General features: G+C 42.1%; 2 protein-coding genes and 1 non-coding gene across 5 annotated transcripts in view; 1 reads left to right on the top strand and 2 right to left on the bottom strand.

Annotated features, from left to right (window-relative positions):
- Positions 1–644: 644 nt before the first annotated feature.
- Stradb (STE20 related adaptor beta) lies at positions 645–19592 on the bottom strand. 2 transcript variants are annotated; one of them, NM_001109307.2, is made up of 12 exons: positions 19277–19547; positions 16131–16233; positions 13041–13121; positions 9884–9983; positions 6849–6970; positions 5807–5915; positions 4436–4559; positions 3292–3463; positions 2912–3016; positions 2531–2775; positions 2142–2184; positions 645–1520 (listed from the first exon to the last, which is right to left on the bottom strand). In NM_001109307.2, the coding sequence occupies exons 2-12, from the start codon at positions 16140–16142 to the stop codon at positions 1377–1379; spliced, it is 1257 nt and encodes a 418-aa protein (NP_001102777.2). In that variant the 5' UTR covers positions 16143–16233; positions 19277–19547; the 3' UTR covers positions 645–1376. The 2 variants fall into 2 exon arrangements, with proteins under 2 accessions (NP_001102777.2, XP_038940017.1); XM_039084089.2 differs by lacking the exon at positions 2142–2184 and having other exon boundaries at positions 19277–19592.
- The window catches only part of Trak2 (trafficking kinesin protein 2), a 67107-nt gene continuing 65587 nt past the window's right edge, over positions 18083–19602 (top strand). For both annotated transcript variants that reach the window (XM_063266622.1, XM_063266621.1), the window contains exon 1: positions 18083–19007. The gene's annotated coding sequence lies outside the window, so the exon portion shown is untranslated. The remainder of the gene's footprint in view (positions 19008–19602) is intronic.
- Positions 18279–18351, bottom strand: Trnav-aac15 (transfer RNA valine (anticodon AAC) 15). The gene has a single exon. It is a non-coding gene; the product is annotated as a tRNA-Val (tRNA).

Below are 19602 nucleotides of genomic sequence, written 5' to 3'. Positions count from 1 at the left end.
TTTCCCATCTCAGCAAGTGTTGGCGGCTGTGTTGATAGAGAAACCCTAATATTCATAAGGCAAGGGTGAACAGAATTGCTTCGAACTGCTAATTTAGTCTTAAGACAAATCTTTTACAGTAACTTCCAAGTAATATAGTCACATAGATTAACTTCAAATCTATACAGTCATATCAATTAAGAAGACCACCTGACATAGACCCCAACTTGGTTGGTGTTGGTGATCGCCTGCTCGGTGATGCCCTTTGCCTTGCTGGAGGAAGAAAGCTGTGGAGGGCGCTGAGAGCTTGTAGTCTTGCCCCAGTTCCAGTTCCCCCTCTCTGCTTCCTGTGATGCAGCTGAGAGAGATGTCTCAGCTCTTTGTTCCTGGTGCCTCGCCTTCTCTGTCATTACGGACGACTAGCCCTCTCCAGCTCTTTTGTGGCAGTATTTTATCACAGCAGCATAACTAAACAACATAACTAAACAACATCCCCTGCTAGGGAGGCAACAGCATCAACACCACACGGTCTTAAAGGTTTACCCCACTATGGGAACAAGCACATAAAAGGCCAGAGTGCCACCTGCCTCTAAGAGCTACTGGTGATTGCCTGTGGTTTACTATGTTATGTAAATTATGTTTAAAAAGATTCTCAGCAAACCAAATTAAAATCTGTGTACTAGCTTTATTAAGCCACACAAAATAAATAAAAGGAACGTTCAATTTAATACATTTTTATTGAGCTCCCACAGGGTGCATGAATTAATGATTTATAATTTACACAGGTAGAAAAGTGATATGTTAGCCCCTTCTCTTTTGAAATGCAAACTGCATCTTCTCTTTATAGTTCGAGTGAATTATTCAATGTGAGCAAGGCTCAGTCTGATGTTGCCATAGGTAAAAGGGACAGTACAAACATTTTCCCTTCTCCAAAAAAGGGCTTTGTACCAGAGTAAACCAGCCTGTTCATCTAACAACAGCTGGTCAAAAAGGCTAGTGAATCTGGAAGAAAAGATGCTCTGGAAGCACTGTCCTGAGAAGGATTCATTCCCCAGAGCACAGTAAAATGTAGAAGAAAATTAACCAGGTCAAAAGCTCACTGAGATCCAGAAAGTACCAGTCACAGTTTAGAAGGTGGGAAAGAAGAGAGAAGGAAAGGAAGGGAAAGGAGAGCCAACACTGGCTGAGCTGGGCATAACTGACGTTGGTCGTGCGGGTGTTCTGATCTGGGCAGAGAGGGTCAATTCGTGCCCCATGAACAGAGTGGTTTAACTGATCATTCTCCAGTGCACCAACTGTATTTTCAAGTATAGATTTGTCATTTGTACCTAACAAGACAGAAGACAAGCAGCAAGGAGAGGCTGTCAAGTATAGAGGACATGAAATGATTTGGAACCCTAGAATTCCCAGTCTGGGTCTTTGTCATCAGGAAACTGGAATTCCAGCTCGCTCCACGGTGACACTGGTGGCAGTGACGCTGCTGGCCTGTTATAAGCAGGTGGCAGCAGGGAGAGTATGGAGTCTTGGCTTTCTTCTTTCATCTGTTAAAAAAAAGCTTAAAATAGTGATGTGGACAGAGACTCAACCCAAATTTTATAAGCAATAAGTGACTTTTAAAGAAATTATAAAACTTTATAATTATTTTTAGGTCTTTTTCCTATAAATGCTTCTAATTCTGACAATCAGAGAAAAAGATTTAAAAGCAAAATAAACTAATTTTTAAGCAGAATTACTCTGTCTCATCATTATTTGTAGGTAAGACAGACACCAGTTTTAAGTTAATGAAAATATAGTGTGTGTAACAGGACGGCTGCTTTTACTGCTTGGTTTTAAGAATGAAAATCTCTTAGATATTCTAAGGCCATCAGATCTCAGCACTCAAAGGTGCCAAGGGTGTTTCAGGCCTGAGCTCCCTCCTGGGGTCCACACAATGGAGTGAGAGAGTTTCTGCCAGTGTCCTTATGACACATGCATGAACATATACCGCACACGTGCACATACACACACACACACACACGTGCACACACACACATGCACACACACAAGTCTAAAATTAACTACTAAAAATGTGTTCTTTAATTCTAATTTATAGGAAAATGTTAGTAAACTAAAAAAGGCTTTAAAAATAATATTTTAAAACAATGGATAATGGACCAGCTCACCTGCTTGAAGAAAACATGGGACAACAAACTGCTTGCTGATGGCCTGAAATTTTTGAAAAAGTTATTAGAAAATAAAACCTAACATCGGAATGTGTGTGTGTGTGTGTGTGTGTGTGTGTGTGTGTGTGTGTGTGTACACTAAACTGTTTTATACTGCTTCCAAAGGAGCTGGCTTGGACAAGGCGGCTGGGCTGGCATGGCATGGCCGAGAAAGGAGCCCACTGCTCTTCATACTTGATCACCTCTTGGACTTGTTCTTAGCACTGACATTCTCCACATGAAGTTTTCGATCAAAACACATGAATTTTATGGGAAGGCAATATCACAAAACTACTACAAGATATGTAAAGCATGTATGTTTTGTGCTATTTAGAGGTGACCAACATTACCTTTTCTCAGGATCTTGCTGCAAACACAGCTGCACCAAGCTAAAAAAGGCAGGAGAGAATGTTCTTGTGGATGGCGTGTGGAGCCGGTCACTATTGACTGTGTGAGTTCCAGTGGAGACAAGCACGCTCTCTCCAATCCCAGAGTCTACTCCTGACTGGGAATTTCTCATTCTAGAGTCTGACTGAGGAAAAATACTGACATCCAGTGGGCTATATGGAGGACCTTTCAGTTTCTGTAGTAGCATCTAGGAAAAAAGGAAAACGTCTATAGGTAAAACATGTACACTAAAATACTAATAAAGCTCCAGAGCCTACAACAAACATGTTCAACAGAGTTATCTAGACCTAAGGAAGCTGTCCCAGGTAAATCGGGAGCGTTACCTGAGTACTATGCATGTCCTGGAAAGGAACCTGCCCGCTGGCCAATTCACAGGCTGTGATCCCAACACTGTAAATATCAGACTTCACATTATATCCATGTAAATCCTGTAAGCACAACAGGAAGCCTTAGTGTGAATAGCAGAGTGGTAGACAGGTTCCTCTTGGGAAGGACGGTGAGCAGTGGAAAAGAACCCCCAAAGCACAAAATCAAGATCCACCTGATATTCACACTTTCACAACTTAAAATTCCTAACACAAGTGTGAGGAGAGAAAAAGTCTTGTGGCAGCCATTCACCAAAAAACCAAGGACACAACTGTCCTTTAATCAAACTCAAAGACATTTGAGACGCACAGACACAACAGCAGTAGCCACAGCTGACCTGTCTCAGTAGTTCTGGACTCAGCCACGGCTGCACTGAGGTGCTGAACTGTGGGAAATCAAACACAGCCCTATGCCTTTGTCCGTGCTTAACCAAACTATGCAGATGGGACAGGCCAGAGAGGGTCACCAGGCCATCACCAGAAATGAGGATATGGCTGGCTTTAAAACTCCTAGAACAAAAAGAAACAATCCTAAGTACTAGGAATCTGGCCAGTGAAGAATGAATAAAGTCTGGTGAGAACATACCCTTATATTCCCTTGGAAAGTAAATACCCCTTATAAAACAGTGTGCCGTATGAACTTAAATACATGATATTTTCAAGGAGTCAGGAACTCCTTGGGTACTTCATATAGTACCAGAACCGGGGGAATACAACAAAGAAATGAAATGATTAGGTTTGCTATTTGAGGACTGCTGAAATATACAGTTATCATTTGAGGTTAAATGAAATACAATAGAAGTCTCTGTGGGGTGCCACCACTTATAGAGATGTGCCACATTGAAGTTCCTTTAACTGTCCTACAGATGAGGCAAGAGCCTTGTTTCCCATCAAACACCATTTGGACACTCTCAGAGTGGGACAGGCAGCGATCTGGTAAGGTGAAGAGAGCCTCCATCTGAACATAATCAGCTTGGACTCTTCAGTCAGCACTGCTGACACACAGCGACGCAGCAAGCACTCAGGAGACAAAACAACAAGCAAGTCCTAGTCTACAAAAACACAAAGTTCCAGAGGAGCACGGGGAGAACAGGTGCTTAGTACGGCGCTCTACAACTCACACAAGGGAGGAGCATGACAGAAGCTGGAGAGTGGCCAAAGACGCTCTTACTTTAAAAAAACAATCCCAGCTGATAACTGGGCAAGCATGTGAGTCCTCTCTACTCCACCCCCACATGCTCTCTACTCTCCTACCACACCAGCACGCACACACTAGTGCCACACCAGCACACACATAGGTATGAACATTTCTGGTGAATAGACATGAATGGTAGGCACCATTGTTATCTACTGGTTATCTTCTTCAATTTTCATTTATTAATTTCTGATCCTTCCTTTTGTACATATTTAACTGCTCTTTACAAATTTCCCTGGATGACTTCTCTTAAAATTCACTTGTGTAGACTGTACATAAGCAGATACCTATGGATGCAGCCATTTTGGTGCAGATAGTTCAACCCTCGTACTGCTCCAAAGAGAATGTTTCTTATTAAAGTTTCACTCATTCCATCAGGAAAGTAGGTCCTTAGGAGCTGACTTGCTGAACCTGAAAGAAAGCCCAGATGTATTCAGAAGAACCTCTTTAAAAAAAAAAAAAGATTTATTTTTTTATTTATTATAGATAGGTACATTGTAGCTGTCTTCAGACACACCAGAAGAGGGCATCAGATCCCATTACAGATGGTTGTGAGCCACCATGTGGGTGCTGGGATTTGAACTCAGGACCTCTGGAAGAGCAGTCAGTGCTCTTAATCGCTGAGCCATCTCTCCAGCCCTCAAAACTCTTAAAATGGTTTTACTTTCAACTATGCTTTAAATATTCTTTTCAATCATAAGGAGACAAACATACGTCTATCTAGAGCCTCATCCCTGCTATTACTGTGCTACATCCCAGCTCTCTATCCAGTTTTTAGTTTTAAGGTAGAATCCCATTTAAGTTGCTGAGGTTGGCCTTGAACTTATTCTACAGTTCAGGCAGGCCTTGACTTGTGATCCTCCTGTCTCAGCTTCCTAAGTAGCTTGTAGTTTTGTGCTACCAGACCTGGCTAGAAATCTTTAATCCAATCCTTAATTCCTAGTCCCCTCTTGCTTCCTCTTTGCCATATTTTTGAGGAGGGGCTGGGGATATAACTCAGAGGTAGAACATTTGCCTATTCTGCTCAAGGCCCTGTATTTCAACTACAGTAACCACACACACACACACACACACACACACACACACACACACACACACACACACACACAGACGCCTTTTAGTGACTTTTTAAAACAGTATTTTTTAGTATTGAATAATAATGTGTATTGTACATGTGATATTTTAAAGCTGTAAGTAATTCACAAGAGCTGCTCTAGCCTGTAGCTCTAGAATCCACTATCATTTGTTCAGCACATTTACTGAACAGTGTGTGGTGCTAAGCACCTGGGCATAGCAAAACAGAAGCCCTCCTGGGAGAAGCACAGGTAAGGAAGCCGGGCACATGCCTGGTGTCTACAGTTCACTGACATCAGTTCATAGGACAGTGAAGCAGAGGCAAAGACAGCATGCTTATGTGGGGAAACTATTTCTGCGTGCAAAATAATAGCTACTTTCTAATAAGAGAAGGAAGGAAGCTGAGGGAGGGCAGTGTGTACCAGGGCACAGAACTTTTAAGAGAATCAATGGTGGTTGACTGATCACCATTCCCATTCGACTCTTTATAATAGAGAATGATAGATACAAGACCCCACTCCATTTTTACAATGATACCATCCACTGTAAACAATCAGTTGTTTTACTTCAAACCATGTTCTTACCGTAGGCCATGAATGGATAAATAACCCAAAGCCAGCTGCCAACAGTGAAAACTGTCCAGTAAGTTGTAATATTGGGATGTTGGAAAAAGTGAGATAGAATCACCGCTCTCTAGGATAAATGTACAAGAGAAAAGATGTTTAAAAGTCACCTTTTTCTTTCTCAGTAGCAGTGATTGTGCCTAATACTCCAGGGAACATGTTAGCTTTTGCTTCTAAATTTCATAGCTGTTCCAGAAAATACGTAACTGACTTGTGTTTTATAAGGCACTTTCAAAATGTCAGAAGACTGGTCCAGAAGCACACAGTGAAAAAATAATGTGACTTAGTTTACCTCCAAGAGAATACATTTAAATACTGTTTTTGTTTGTAGAAATTTTAAAAACACATAGAAATGAGGACGGGAAATCACTAACACATCCTGGAGAAAACCACTGCGAATGTTCTGGCAGGCCGAGTTTCTCCTACTCTCCCCCCATGTATCTGTCTGTCTGTCTGTCTATCTACCTGTTTTTAAAATGTTTTTACATCTATTTTCTTATTTACTGGGAGGGACAAACACATGACACAGTATACAGGTGGAAGCCAGAGGAATTTGGGATAGCAATAAAATAAATTTCCCCCTTTATACAAAAAATTATTAGAAACAAAACAGTAATTGTAATTAATTATAATTAATGCCTGAAATATAGTCCTATTAAAATTTACCAACTCTGAGGTTAATTTTGCTTAAATGATAGAAAAGAAACTCCTTTTCTTTCCTGTTTGTCATTAGACTGACTGAGCGTGTTGTCAGTCTCCAATGTATCATTGAAATATACCACTCACTTGAGGAATTCATAGTATTTACGAAAGTTTGAATATGTTTGATCTATCAGCTAATGCGTCTTGCTTCCATGTGTTCTTCCCAATCTGATAACTGTATGACTTAGTTAAATTTACTTTCTTTAACAGAACTATCAGTTGGGACAGAAAATGTCTTACAGGGGACACAGTCCTCTCAAACAGACACCACAGCCAACATTTCCTTCCCTTGTATCATTACCTGTAAAGCTCTCAGACGCTCGTCAGTGCAGGTCTCCAGGTTTGTAATTTTTATAGTTACCAGTGTTCCTGTAGGAGTGTGCCGTGCGAGATGAACAGAGGTCAAGTTGTCGAACCCTCTTCCTGCAGTCACACATAAGACCCATGGTAACAATCAAAGCACTTCAGCAAAATGTAAGACTCCCCACCCTTCCAAAACTACGAAGGAAATGAAACGGCTCAGCGCCATCGTGACGTGCCAGAACTCAAAACCTCACCCCCCAGGCCATTCCCAGCTACTCAAGGTCATTACTGCCCAGTTAGGGTTGGTCCATACTGCTGCTCAGAAGGTGGAATCTTCCACGCCTAGGAGATGTGGCCTGACTATCCGCAGTTTTCAGTGGTACCAGGCTCAGGTCTCCATTCAAAGTCTCAAATCGCCTACTGGTGTGTGACTCAGACATGACCCTTACTTCAACACTGTAGAGTCCAGTCTCTCTCCTGAACTTCCTATTATTAAAAGATACACTTATTCTACACATCTGGGTATTCTGCCCGCATGCACATGTATGTTCACCTCGCAGATGCCTGGTGCCATAGATCTCCTGGATCTGGAGTTACAGACAGTTGTGAGCTGTCATGTAGGTGCTGGGAATACAATCCAGCTCCTCTGTAGGAGCAGCCAGTGCTCACAACTGCCGAGCCAGCTCTCCAGCCCTTGACTTTTATCTTGGTCATATTTAGCCTCCCTACTTCTCCTACATTCACCCTCAAGAAGACATTAGCATTATTTTCTTCATGTTACCCTTACTTTCCTGTCCACTCAACCTGGAGTTCTCTCCGTAGTTTTGTAGCCATCCATCTTAAGGGACCGTCTTTGGAGGAAAGAGTTCTATAACTTATCAGACAGGTTTGCACAAAGGGTCCCATGCCACACCTCTCAGGTCTCACACTTTCCTTCTAGTGGTCTGGAGCTGCTCAGGCAATGGGAAGGGAAGGCAGTCTGAGCTTTTGCGAAGACACCTCCTCCCTGACACAGATACACAGGAAGTACAGGTCAGTACATGGTGATGTCTGACATGCACAGATGGAGGGTGTCTGTAGGCTGACTACCCTGTTTAGTCTCTATTGACTATCAACTTGTTCTGTGTTCACTTATTTATCAGTGTACTTTCTTTTGTCATTAAGGTTTTTCTTGGGTACTGAAACGTTTTTATCAGGAGTGTGTATTTATTTACCAATATACAAAAAATAATGATAAGCCATTGACTGAAAACACTAAGAATGTCTATATCTGATGAGATTTTCATTTAGAACACATAAAAAACTCAATTTTATAAGACAAAGCAATTCAATAAAAATAACAATACACATGAGAAAAGATGCTTTATCTAGAGAAAGGTACGTTAAAGCGACACCACACCACTGCATATTTACAGTAACTCTATAACTTGATGAACAAATTGTCATCTAGACAAACAATGGAATGCTATTCAGCCATCTCGGGCTTCTACTTACATTCCTAGCAACTCCTCACCTGCCTGGTGTTTATCATATGAGGGCAAAAGAAGAAATTGGAGCCCTTTGTGCTTAGCTTCTTTCACTTGGCACAGTGCTTCTGAGATCCACCCATGCCCATGTATCTGACGCCCCCTGTTGCTGTTTTCATGCATTGCATGGCTCCAATGCAGGGGTTTAATGTACTCAGAGGTAGCGGGCATCTGAGTTACTTTCAGTTAGCTTCTGGTGGCTGTAAATAAAGTTTCCCTATCTAGTCCTACACAGGTTCTTAAGAAGACACATCTTCCTTTCTTATCGGCAAGTACCTGCACATGAGATTGCCAGGTCATGTAGTAAATAGAGATTTGAATTTATGAACTGTCAAACTGTTTCCTAATGTGGCTGAACTATTTTTGTACTCTTACAAACGATGCATGAGAGCTATACATGCTCGGCCACTCACTCCCCAAAGCCTATATCATCCCATAGATTGATTAATCCTTTCACAAGGTATAAGCCACATGTTCAAACACTCCTCCTCCGTCTGATCACTGGGAACCCCGCCTTCTCCAACAGGATCTACTCAGCACAGCCCAATGTCTGTGGCAGAATATCCCAGCCTGCTTAACCAACGCACCACAAGGCTTTGACTCGGGTTACCAGCTTCACCGGGTTTCTTGTAAGCCTTTTCTTCTGGCCAGCAATTCTGATATTGTTCGAAACTTCCTAAGACAGCCAAGATCATCCTCTGTGGTTTGATTTAAACAACAGAAACAAGCAGCCCTAAACCCCTAAGAGGCAGCCCTCGGTGCCATCACTGTCCAGTCCCGGAACTGCTGGCTCGCTGCTCAGTCTTCTCTGCTCTGCTACTGAGTGATGAACTAAAATTATAGTTATGTGGAGTGCATCCACTACATCAGGTAAGTAACCCTCATACTAGAAGGCGGACTTACGCTCTATTCAGTCTTCAGAGCCCCTGGACATCTTTAAGAGGTTTCTCCAATGCGGCTCTCCTCTGACACCCTCTAGTCTCTCACAAAGCACAGTCCTATGTATTCTCCTCTCAGACAGGATGGATCTCAAGGCAGAGCTTTTTTATAGCCTCAGCACAACAGTGCCACTGGTTTTTACTGATTAATAAATGCTCCTGAGCGTTCAGAGCAAATGTCTCACAAATATGAAGCTATAGACAGGAACTTACTCTGTTTTATACTTAAATGAGAATGATCTATACAATAAAATTTGGATAAAAATATAAATTAACAAGTACTTTGGGTTAAGTGTCATGACTGAAAAATTTTGCATGACTTGATTTAAATTCCTATCCTGAAAAAATTAAACGCATAAAACTAGAAACTTCCTACGAAATGATACAAGTGTGTACGTAGGTTATCTACAGGTCTCTCTCTTTTTCTTCTAAACGTACTTCAGTAGAAAAGTAACACTAGACAGAAATATGTGATTATTTTTTAGGCAGACATAAAATGCTTCAGAGTCCTGCGTGCCAGTTTCACTTCTAGCACTGAAGAGGTGAGGGTGTGGCGTCCAGCACATTACCTATCTCCACATGCAGTTCATAGTGAGTGGCATCCGTGGAGCACAGCACTTCATTGGTTGTAGCACATGGAGGGGACCAGGAAATAGCTGGCTCATCAACCTGCATTTGTTTTTACATGATAAAAATAAAGCAGAATAAGCATCATTAGTCCCCCAATTTGATCTCCCTGCCCCAAAAGAAAATATTGACAGTCACCAGAAAGATATGGAAGGTGACTGAAAAGAATATTTTAAGATCTAGAAGGAATTTAGCACTTGCTAACCAATGTTAGGTTTCAGCCTGAAGAGAGAAAGGCAGGGAAAACAGATGGACAAGAGCAAGACTTACTTTTCTGTCATTTTCAAAACTTCTAGAAGGTTCTAAGAATAGATGATAACTGATAAGTGTTCAAGGGAGGAACTGCAAGGACCTGTGAGGGATACTTGAGGCTTGTGTTCTTGCTCTGAGTCTGAGGAATATGCTCTGTGTTAACAGTCAAGAACAACTTCCACATCGCAGTCTATTAAAGTAGCTGAGGAAGTCTTTCATGATAAAATGAAGTCAGAGAAGTCAGAAAGGAAAATAAACCTAAGGAGATGGGAGCTCAGTGTTACAGGCCTCCCAACCCAAGGTGCCATAGCAATATGAGGTCTCATGAGCGTGCTCTAGAGTCAGAGCCAAGTCTGTATCTAAATATAGCCTCAGTGAAATACCACACACAGAGCAGAAAGAGAAGGCCAACCCACTGGCATAAAGTGATATCCATGAGGATGTCCTAAAGGACAGCAGGACCCCAAAGGGCACTAAGATGCCTTCGCAGGAACTAGCAGGTGGCAAGAATCTTGTTACCGCCTCCATGGAGGCGAGAAGGGAGGTGGGGGAACAGTGCCATGTGTGAGGGATTGTGCTAACTCCTTTCACATCAAGAGAAATGGTGGAGTTTAAAGTCAATAGATGGAGCTATATCGACAGTGGCAAGTATGTTTCCGAAGTCTGAGGGCAGACTGATAACACTTTATTTATGGTTAAGCACAAACAATGGGAGATGGAGGAGAAATTCTACCACCCAAGTGAAAATAAGCCCAATTTGGGTTGGGATGATACATAAGTTAATTTGTTTTGTTTTGTTTGTTTTTAGAACAGGAAGCATTCAGGAAAACAGATGTAAAGAAAACATACAAGAAAAAGAAGAGTGTATAGCAATGTCTTAAAATTTTAAAATGTTATCAATCTGTAAGACGGTTAGAAATGCTAGAGACATAAAAAAACCAAGGTTTATTCTCATAACATAAAATGACAGGAGGCAGAGGTGGCTCAGTGGTTAATGACATTTGCTGCTCTTCTAGAGGAAACAGGTTTAATTCCCAACACCAGGGACCTGTAACTCCAGTTCCAGGGAATCGAAGGGTCTCTTCTAGCCTCTGCAGGCACCTCAAGCATGAGGCACACAGACATACATGCAGGCTAAAAACATACAAAATGAAAAGGGAAACGACAATTTCAGCAGGATGGGCTAACTGACCTGCCTCTAATCCCTCCATCTATGTGTGAGGAAAATAGTCTTCTTAAAACAAGATCTAGATGTTACAAGCAAATATTCAAAGGCTAAGATCTCAGACCTGTGCTGGTGTGTTTTTGTGTGTTGTTTTTGAGATAGGCTCAAGCTCTATAACTTGTCTCCCCTGCCCCGTCTCTGTCTTGCTCTGAACAAAGTGAACCACTAAACTCACTCAGGAGCAACTGTACGTCTAACACCTTCAGTCTTCTTCTTCTTCTAGTCTTGCTTTTCCTTCCATTTTTCTTTTCTTTTCTTTTCTTTTCCTTCCTTCCTTCCTTTCTTTTAAGGAAAGGTTTTTGGTTTTGTTTTTTTTTTTTCTTAAGGAAGGTCATTGGCAGGAAGGAACATCACCGGGATTTATTAAAATATTCACACTACAGATCTGAGATAAACTATAAGCAAAAATGATTGGAATTATCTTATGCTGTAACAAAATATTCAAAGCAGGTTTCACTGTATAGCAAAATTTGTAGTATAAACTAAGGATTAAGAGGAGTAAAGATTTCAGAGACATATTACCAAGTATGACCCTTTATATTGCTTAGTATATCAGACAAAGATGTCTAAGATAGGAGCTGGAAAGATGGCTCAGTGGTTAAAAGCACTAGTTGCTCTTCCAGAGTTCAAATCCCAGCACCCACATGGTGGCTCACAACCATCTGTAATGGGATCCGATGCTCTCTTCTGGTGTGTCTGAAGACAGCAACAGTGTATACATACACATAAAATAAATAAGTCTTTAAAAAAAAGATGAATAAGACAAGGGTGCCCCTTACATGGGGATCACATTATGCTTGAAGAGATACAGATCATCACTGTAAGACAGTACAGTGACAAGTGTTCTATGAGAATGTCCTGGACAGGTGACAGCATAATGAAATAAAAGGATCTAGGGGAAGAGTTTACAGACACAAAATGCAATCAATTCTTTACGGAGGAGGAGAAATTTCAGGGGAGGGCAGAAACAAGGGTATTTCAAGTGGAGAGAAGAAAATATTCCCAGTAAGAAAGAAAACTCAAACTGGTCAAACACCATACCATTGATAGTCTACCATGCTGACAGATTTGGACTTTACCCATGGGCTTCAAAGTGGCCTGAGTGGGCATCTGGGAACAGCACTGAAGGCTAGTGAGACCACCATGGGAGAGGCTGCCAGTGTGCACAGACTGCAGGCCAGGGGAGAGTGAGCAGTGGTGCCCCTGCTCCTGAAAGGAGGGGTCAGGCAGTGCAGGAGAATGCCAGCGTCCCTAGCATGCAGGAGTAATAGTTGTGCTTTCATTAGCCAAAGAGAGATGTACAGGCCACGGAAAGATCTGGAGGCAGATTAAAGTTTCACTCAAGTAAGTAGAAATACCCTAGAAAAACAATCTAATCAGATGTATTCTGCAGATAACCCCAGGGCCCAGGAAGAGTAAGTCTGGTAATCACCGTGTTCCTCTTAGAACACGGGAGAAAACTCCAGGACAGTGTGAGACCTCAGGAATATATGACACTACTCAAAAAGAGTGGGTTAAGACGAGGTCAGTTACAGACTCACGGAAACTGGCAGGAAAGAGAAACAGTAAAGAGTACCGCAAAGGCAAAGGAGCAGGACATCCGTGTTCAACCATTTTCTTACCGAGTATTGATGGATACTGGTTTCAGATTGCTTTTCAGGTCTGAGTGATTCAACTCGTGTACGTGAAGCACAGAAACAATCCTGGAAGTCAGAAAGACTTGAGATAAGTGAAAAGCGTGGAACACACGCAAGGCTTGTGTACACAAAAGACCCGGCTGGGATCAGGGCTGGAAGCAGAATCAAAAAAGCCAACCCGGATGGAGGGACTGATGGGGAGAGGACAGGGGAGCAGCCAGGACAGACGGTAACGTCACTCCATTACAGAGTGCCTCCTTGCCTTCATTTTCTTGAGGTTATTAATCTATTCTAACTGTCAGTCTTAACTTTTAGCACCTCATACATCTGCCAAATTCCTAAATATTTGGTTAAAAATGATCATTTTCTGACTATTAAGCTAAAAATTATTTTGATGTTATCTTTTCTTCAGATGGTTTTGAACATAGGAACCATGATTTTTACATTAAACAAATTACTTAATTATGAACACATTGAATATATTTGTAACCAGTTTTGTTTCTTAAGGTGACAAACATGTTCAACTCAAAGCAAATTAAGAGACTGGCTTCTTTTACCAAAATTTACATTTTTCTGAATATCAATTCATGGTTCTACTATCAGGTATTGTCCATAATGAAATGTTATATCTACGTTATCGATCCCATCAACAATTAGTGGAATGATACTGATCTATTTAGGAAGAAAAAGGTTAAAAGTACATGAGAGACTTTCACAGTAAATGATTCTCTAGTATCTCCCACCACCACCACCACCACGACCACCACGACCACCACGACCACCACGACCACCACCACCACCACGACCACCACCACCACCACCACCACCACCACCACCACCACTACCTGGCCCATGTGAGCGCCAAACACAGCATCAGGTGGCTCTCAAAGTCCACCCAAATCTGTTAACACTACTGTCGGTTACTGATAAGTAATCACATCCTTTCTTTTATAAGGTACCAAAATTTCTCAACAACTAGTGCTTTCCAGGTAGGCCGATCTACTCAGTGAATTCAGCGCTGGGAGTATCCAAAACCTCAGTAAGTTGGGGGTCTAATGGAGGGCACTACCAGGCAACATGAAGTAAAACTGTAAATCTTCCAACTTCTTTAGGACAAACTGCTCTAGCTCACATTCCGGTTTTAGTTGTTTTACTTTTCATTTCCACACTGCTGACGGCTGCTTTTGAACTACTAGGGCAGAAGAACAGTAGCACGTTTTATCATCAGTGAGCCTTTACAGAGTATTGGCTGACGCTGCTTTAAAGAATTTTAATATATTCTCCAGATACACACATTTAAAGCAAATGTGTTACATATTTCCCAGATAAAGCAACCATAGCCTAACGTCATGGTTCTCTATCTCCTAAGGTCATGGTTCTCTCTCCTAACGTCATGGTTCTCTATCTCCTAAGGTCATGGTTCTCTATCTCCTAACGTCATGGTTCTCTATCTCCTAACGTCATGGTTCTCTATCTCCTAACGTCATGGTTCTCTCTCTCCTAACGTCATGGTTCTCTATCTCCTAACGTCATGGTTCTCTATCTCCTAAGGTCATGGTTCTCTATCTCCTAATGTCATGGTTCTCTATCTCCTAAGGTCATGGTTCTCTATCTCCTAAGGTCATGGTTCTCTATCTCCTAAGGTCATGGTTCTCTATCTCCTAATGTCATGGTTCTCTATCTCCTAAGGTCATGGTTCTGTATCTCCTAAGGTCATGGTTCTGTATCTCCTAAGGTCATGGTTCTGTATCTCCTAAGGTCATGGTTCTCTATCTCCTAACGTCATGGTTCTCTATCTCCTAACGTCATGGTTCTCTATCTCCTAACGTCATGGTTCTGTATCTCCTAATGTCATGGTTCTCTATCTCCTAAGGTCATGATTCTCTCTCCTAAGGTCATGGTTCTGTATCTCCTAATGTCATGGTTCTCTCTTCTAACCTCATGGTTCTCTATCTCCTAAGGTCATGGTTCTCTATCTCCTAACGTCATGGTTCTCTATCTCCTAAGGTCATGATTCTCTATCTCCTAACGTCATGGTTCTCTATCTCCTAAGGTCATGATTCTCTCTCCTAAGGTCATGGTTCTGTATCTCCTAATGTCATGGTTCTCTATCTTCTAACGTCATGGTTCTCTCTCCTAAGGTCATGGTTCTCTCTCCTAACCTCATGGTTCTCTATCTCCTAACGTCACAGTTCTCTATTCTAACCTCATGACTCTCTATCTCCTAACGTCACAGTTCTCTATTCTAACCTCATGACTCTCTATCTCCTAACGTCACAGTTCTCTATTCTAACCTCATGACTCTCTATCTCCTAATGTCATGGTTCTCTCTTCTAACTTCATGACTCTCTATCTCCTAATGTCACAGTTCTCTCTTCTAACCTCATGGTTCTCTATCTCCTAATGTCATGGTTCTCTATCTCCTAACGTCATGGTTCTCTATCTCCTAACCTGCATGACAGACATGAGTCTGAACACTGGCTCTAATTTTTGGCAACCATGGGCAAACTTAAATGAGGGTGTTGCTGTCTGTCCTGCCAAGGTCCCACAATTTAAAGAGCAAGATCGCTGACTTAATACTAACCTCCCCCTTTCCAAACACTACACTTATGTAACAAAAAGTCCCCAAGCTACTCAATCTAAAGCAAATGCCATGTATCTAACATAGAAACAAACAAACATCTGTAGCTCACAGGATGTAATAATTCAATTTTTTTGTCTAATTAAGTAAAAGTTTTATTTTAAATGCTAACTTACCTGCCTTGGGGCACACAAAATTTATAAAAAGGATTTTTGAAGTTTCAAAAGAAAATGCATAGCTAATTAGATATGACTGGCATTTAAGAAAAATATGAGAAAAAATGGCTTTGGGACAAAGAATTGGAATAGTGGGTATATTTAAAAACAGTGTAGGAGAAACTTATTTTAAAAATAAAAGACAAATAAAAGACTGAGAGTTTACATCATTCTCAAGACCACAAGTTGTTCAGGTCAAAGCATCTCAGAGATTAAATCCGAATGTCTTTTGTTCCAGATCTAACTACTCTGTTGGTATAAAATTATTACAGAACTTACCAAAAGAGACATTGAATCGCTTTAGTTCACAGAAAGTGACAAAATCCCATCTATTCCAAAGATTTTTTCCTTTATCTTCCCTTCAAGTTGCAGATATATCCCACTACAAAACAAAAACAAAGTTATTTAGACTCACATTAACGCCTTGAAGAACTAGATGTCATAACTTATCAGGAATGTAGACAGTTGCTCCCGGGCACAAAGACCAGCGCCAACTGTGGGCATCTTTAAAAGCATTGTTCTGGCGGGCTCCTGAGGCAGAAGGCTAGAGAGTTTCTATTTCCAAAGTCTCCAGACACTGCAGCTCTCCTGTCTTTCTCTGTCCTCAACAGATAGGAAGGCAATTTTGGACACTCTTTCTATAAGTAGTACCGCTCTCAAATAAATCCTAAGACTCCCTAAAGATTCCATTTACAAGTAAACTTTGAGAATATCCAAAGATTTCTGACTGACCACCTACTAACTCATTTGAGGTTCAGGATTCACAGATCTGAAACAGGGTTTGTAATGGGCTAAAATGAACAAACTCTTGTTACCACACATTTAAGAAAGACACTTCGTAGTTTTCACGTAAAACTTACATTCTCAACTATTGACAGACACAAGTTATGCATTTTATTATGCAAACAACTCATCCATTTTCATTGATAGATTCAGAATTTTAGCATGGTAACTTCTTCAGCTTCACGGAGTTACAGACCAAGCACCCAAATCTTCTGGGTCTTTTTCAATGGAGGGGGAAGTATTTACTAGTGGTGTTTGTCTCCTCCTTCACACCAACACTCAAACTGGCTTCACTGCTTCATCTGAGTCGGCACACACTTGATCTAGGCATTCACTCATAGCTAAACGCAATGAGGAAAGGAAGATTTATAGACCATGGATGTTATAAAGTACTACCCAGTTTTCTTGCTTGAAGGAAGAAGTAGATTTTCTCAGGACAATCTCTATAAGCCAAAGGTAGAAGAAGGAAAAGAACTGGAAAATTTACTCTTGTCACCTGCCAAGAATTAAGGACAACTTAAGGCATGGGGCTTGGTGGTCTGGTTATGAGATGAGGAAAGAAATGCCAATGCTGCCTATCCTCCAGGGCGACTGAGGTCAAAGGAGTGTATGACATTTTATATACACTCTAGGATATAAAAGACAAGTGCAGTGGGGCGGTGGTAGCACATGCCTTTAATCCCAGAACTCGGGAGGCAGAATTCAAGGCTAGCCTGGTCTACAGAGCTAATTCCATGACAGCCACGGATACATAAGGGAACTGTCTCAACAAACAAAAAACAACAACAACAAGACAAGTGAAACACTTTAAGATAAAATATTGAGGCTCATAGGAAAAGCAAGCTGGGGACTTCTGAATAACAGTGAAAATATCCACAGCTTTTGACCCAGTAAAAGCTCACTTTTATTAATCTATTCTAAGGTGATACCCAAATAAGGAAAGAAACCACACAGGGAAAGTTTGTATTAACACAGTTAATGAATAGCCACTATGGGATAGGCTTGCTGGTGAGCTCAGAAGACACCCCCCCAGCACCCACCCCCAACCTGCCAACACACACATGTAATTAACCCCAGGCCCAACTTCCTGGGGCTGACTACCTGAGGCAGAAAGGTCTGGTGATTAACTTAATTTTTGTGGTTACCGAGATTCTGCACCAGCAAGTTGTTATTGAGTGTGTTGTTTTAAACAATAAACCAATTTGAAAAAAAAAAAAATCAGGTCACAGTCTCCTAGGGCTGTTATCACCAGTGGGTAGGTTTAATCCCAGAAGTTTTACCTTCGGTATACCACACTATTAACAGGTAATTTCTCAAGACATTTGAGATCAAGGCAGCAGTTGTACCTGGCAAAGGAGTTGAATAAAGATTTGCTCCTAGGTTTTGCTATTATGCTAAGATTATATAAATCTTTAAAAATAAATTAAAAAAATAAAAAAAGCTTGCTGAGGCTTGGTGGAGCATGCCTTTAATTCCACCATTCAGGAGGCAGAGACAGAAGCACACTGATCTTTGTAAGTTCTAAGCCAGCTAGGATACCAACATAGTGAGACCCCATCTTTAAAATATGTGTGTATATGTATGTATTCATAAATGTGTATATATATGAAGACTGTATTCCTTTTTTTTTTTTCTTTCCTATTTTTTGGAGCTGGGGACCGAACCCAGGACCTTGTGCTTGTTAGGCAAGCGCTCTACCACTGAGCTAAATCCCCAACCCCTGAAGACTGTATTCCTAAACCTACTGGTAAGTGCCTCAGTCTCAGTGTAGCCCTTGCAATTGTACCTAAAAAGCTAACCACAAAAAGCTTTATTTATAATCTAATTTGTTGCATAATATAGAAGTCATGCCCAAAGCCTTTTCATTTGAAAGGCTAACACTTTAAAGGGACACCAAACGGGCTTGGGTTTTGAGTTAATCTAGGTATTCAATGGTCTAGTGTTACAGGAAATGCTAACAAAAACGAAAACAAAAACAAAAAAACCTACCAATACTTTGTTAGGTTTCAAAATTACGATAATTCTCAAGGTGATCTTGAAATCTCATAAAACCTGAACAAAGATCATAGCGATGCACACAGCTCAATACAATTTTCCAAACTTAGTATCATGACTCATGGTTTCAACAAATATTTACAGAGTGCCAAGCACTGTGTTATGTAGATGCTGTCACAAATTGTGATCAAATTTGGAGGAAAGGTATTTGACAAAACAAACCCACGAGGGGAAAACACGACATCAAATGTAAACACTGAAGACAAAACGACGCCTAGACAATTAATTTAGTCCCTTCGAAGTCTCCGAGCAGACAGGGCTGGTGACAGAGAGTGTCTTCGGCTTGGGAAGTCGCCAGGCCTGTGTGTGCCACCAAAGGTAAGAGCTGGGGGAGCAGGACGGCTGTGGCTGGGCTCCTGCACCTGGCACAGCCGCTGGGCACCCGGGAGCCTCGGCCCCGGTGCGCTGGCACGCACAGCGGGAGTGGGATTCCCGCAGACTCCTGCCAGTGCTCGGCCGGCCGTGTCAACTCCGGTGAGGAGCGGCGGCGAGGATTGGCCTTTTCGCCGTGCACCCACCCAACTGCGATCCCGGTCGCTCCCCGGGATCTCCGCACCAGCCCCTGCCCGCCTGCCTCCCTTCATTACCTAGGCAGCGATCAAGGCCAGCGACTCTCCAGGCGGCGGGCGCTGGGGGGAGGCGACACGCGCGAGACCCGGGACCTGCCTCGCGGAGCGGCGAGGCGAGAACACTAGGCCTGCTTCCAGGGCGAGCCTCAAGGCACAGAAGTGCAGCACCGCCGCAGAAGGCCTGTCGGCCTGGACCTCTGCCCTAGTCCGGGGCAACCGGCTGGGACGGGATTCGCCCCACCCCAGCGGGGTCGGGACCCGCCGCTCCGCCCCACCGCGCCTCCAGCTTCTAGCTCGGTAGTGAGGAGGCGGAGCCCTCCAGCTGTAGGCGGGACGGAAAGGAA

Source organism: Rattus norvegicus, chromosome 9 (genome assembly GCF_036323735.1).
Source record: "Rattus norvegicus strain BN/NHsdMcwi chromosome 9, GRCr8, whole genome shotgun sequence".
NCBI lineage: Eukaryota > Metazoa > Chordata > Mammalia > Rodentia > Muridae > Rattus > Rattus norvegicus.
This window is presented reverse-complemented; position numbering and strand designations above follow the sequence as displayed.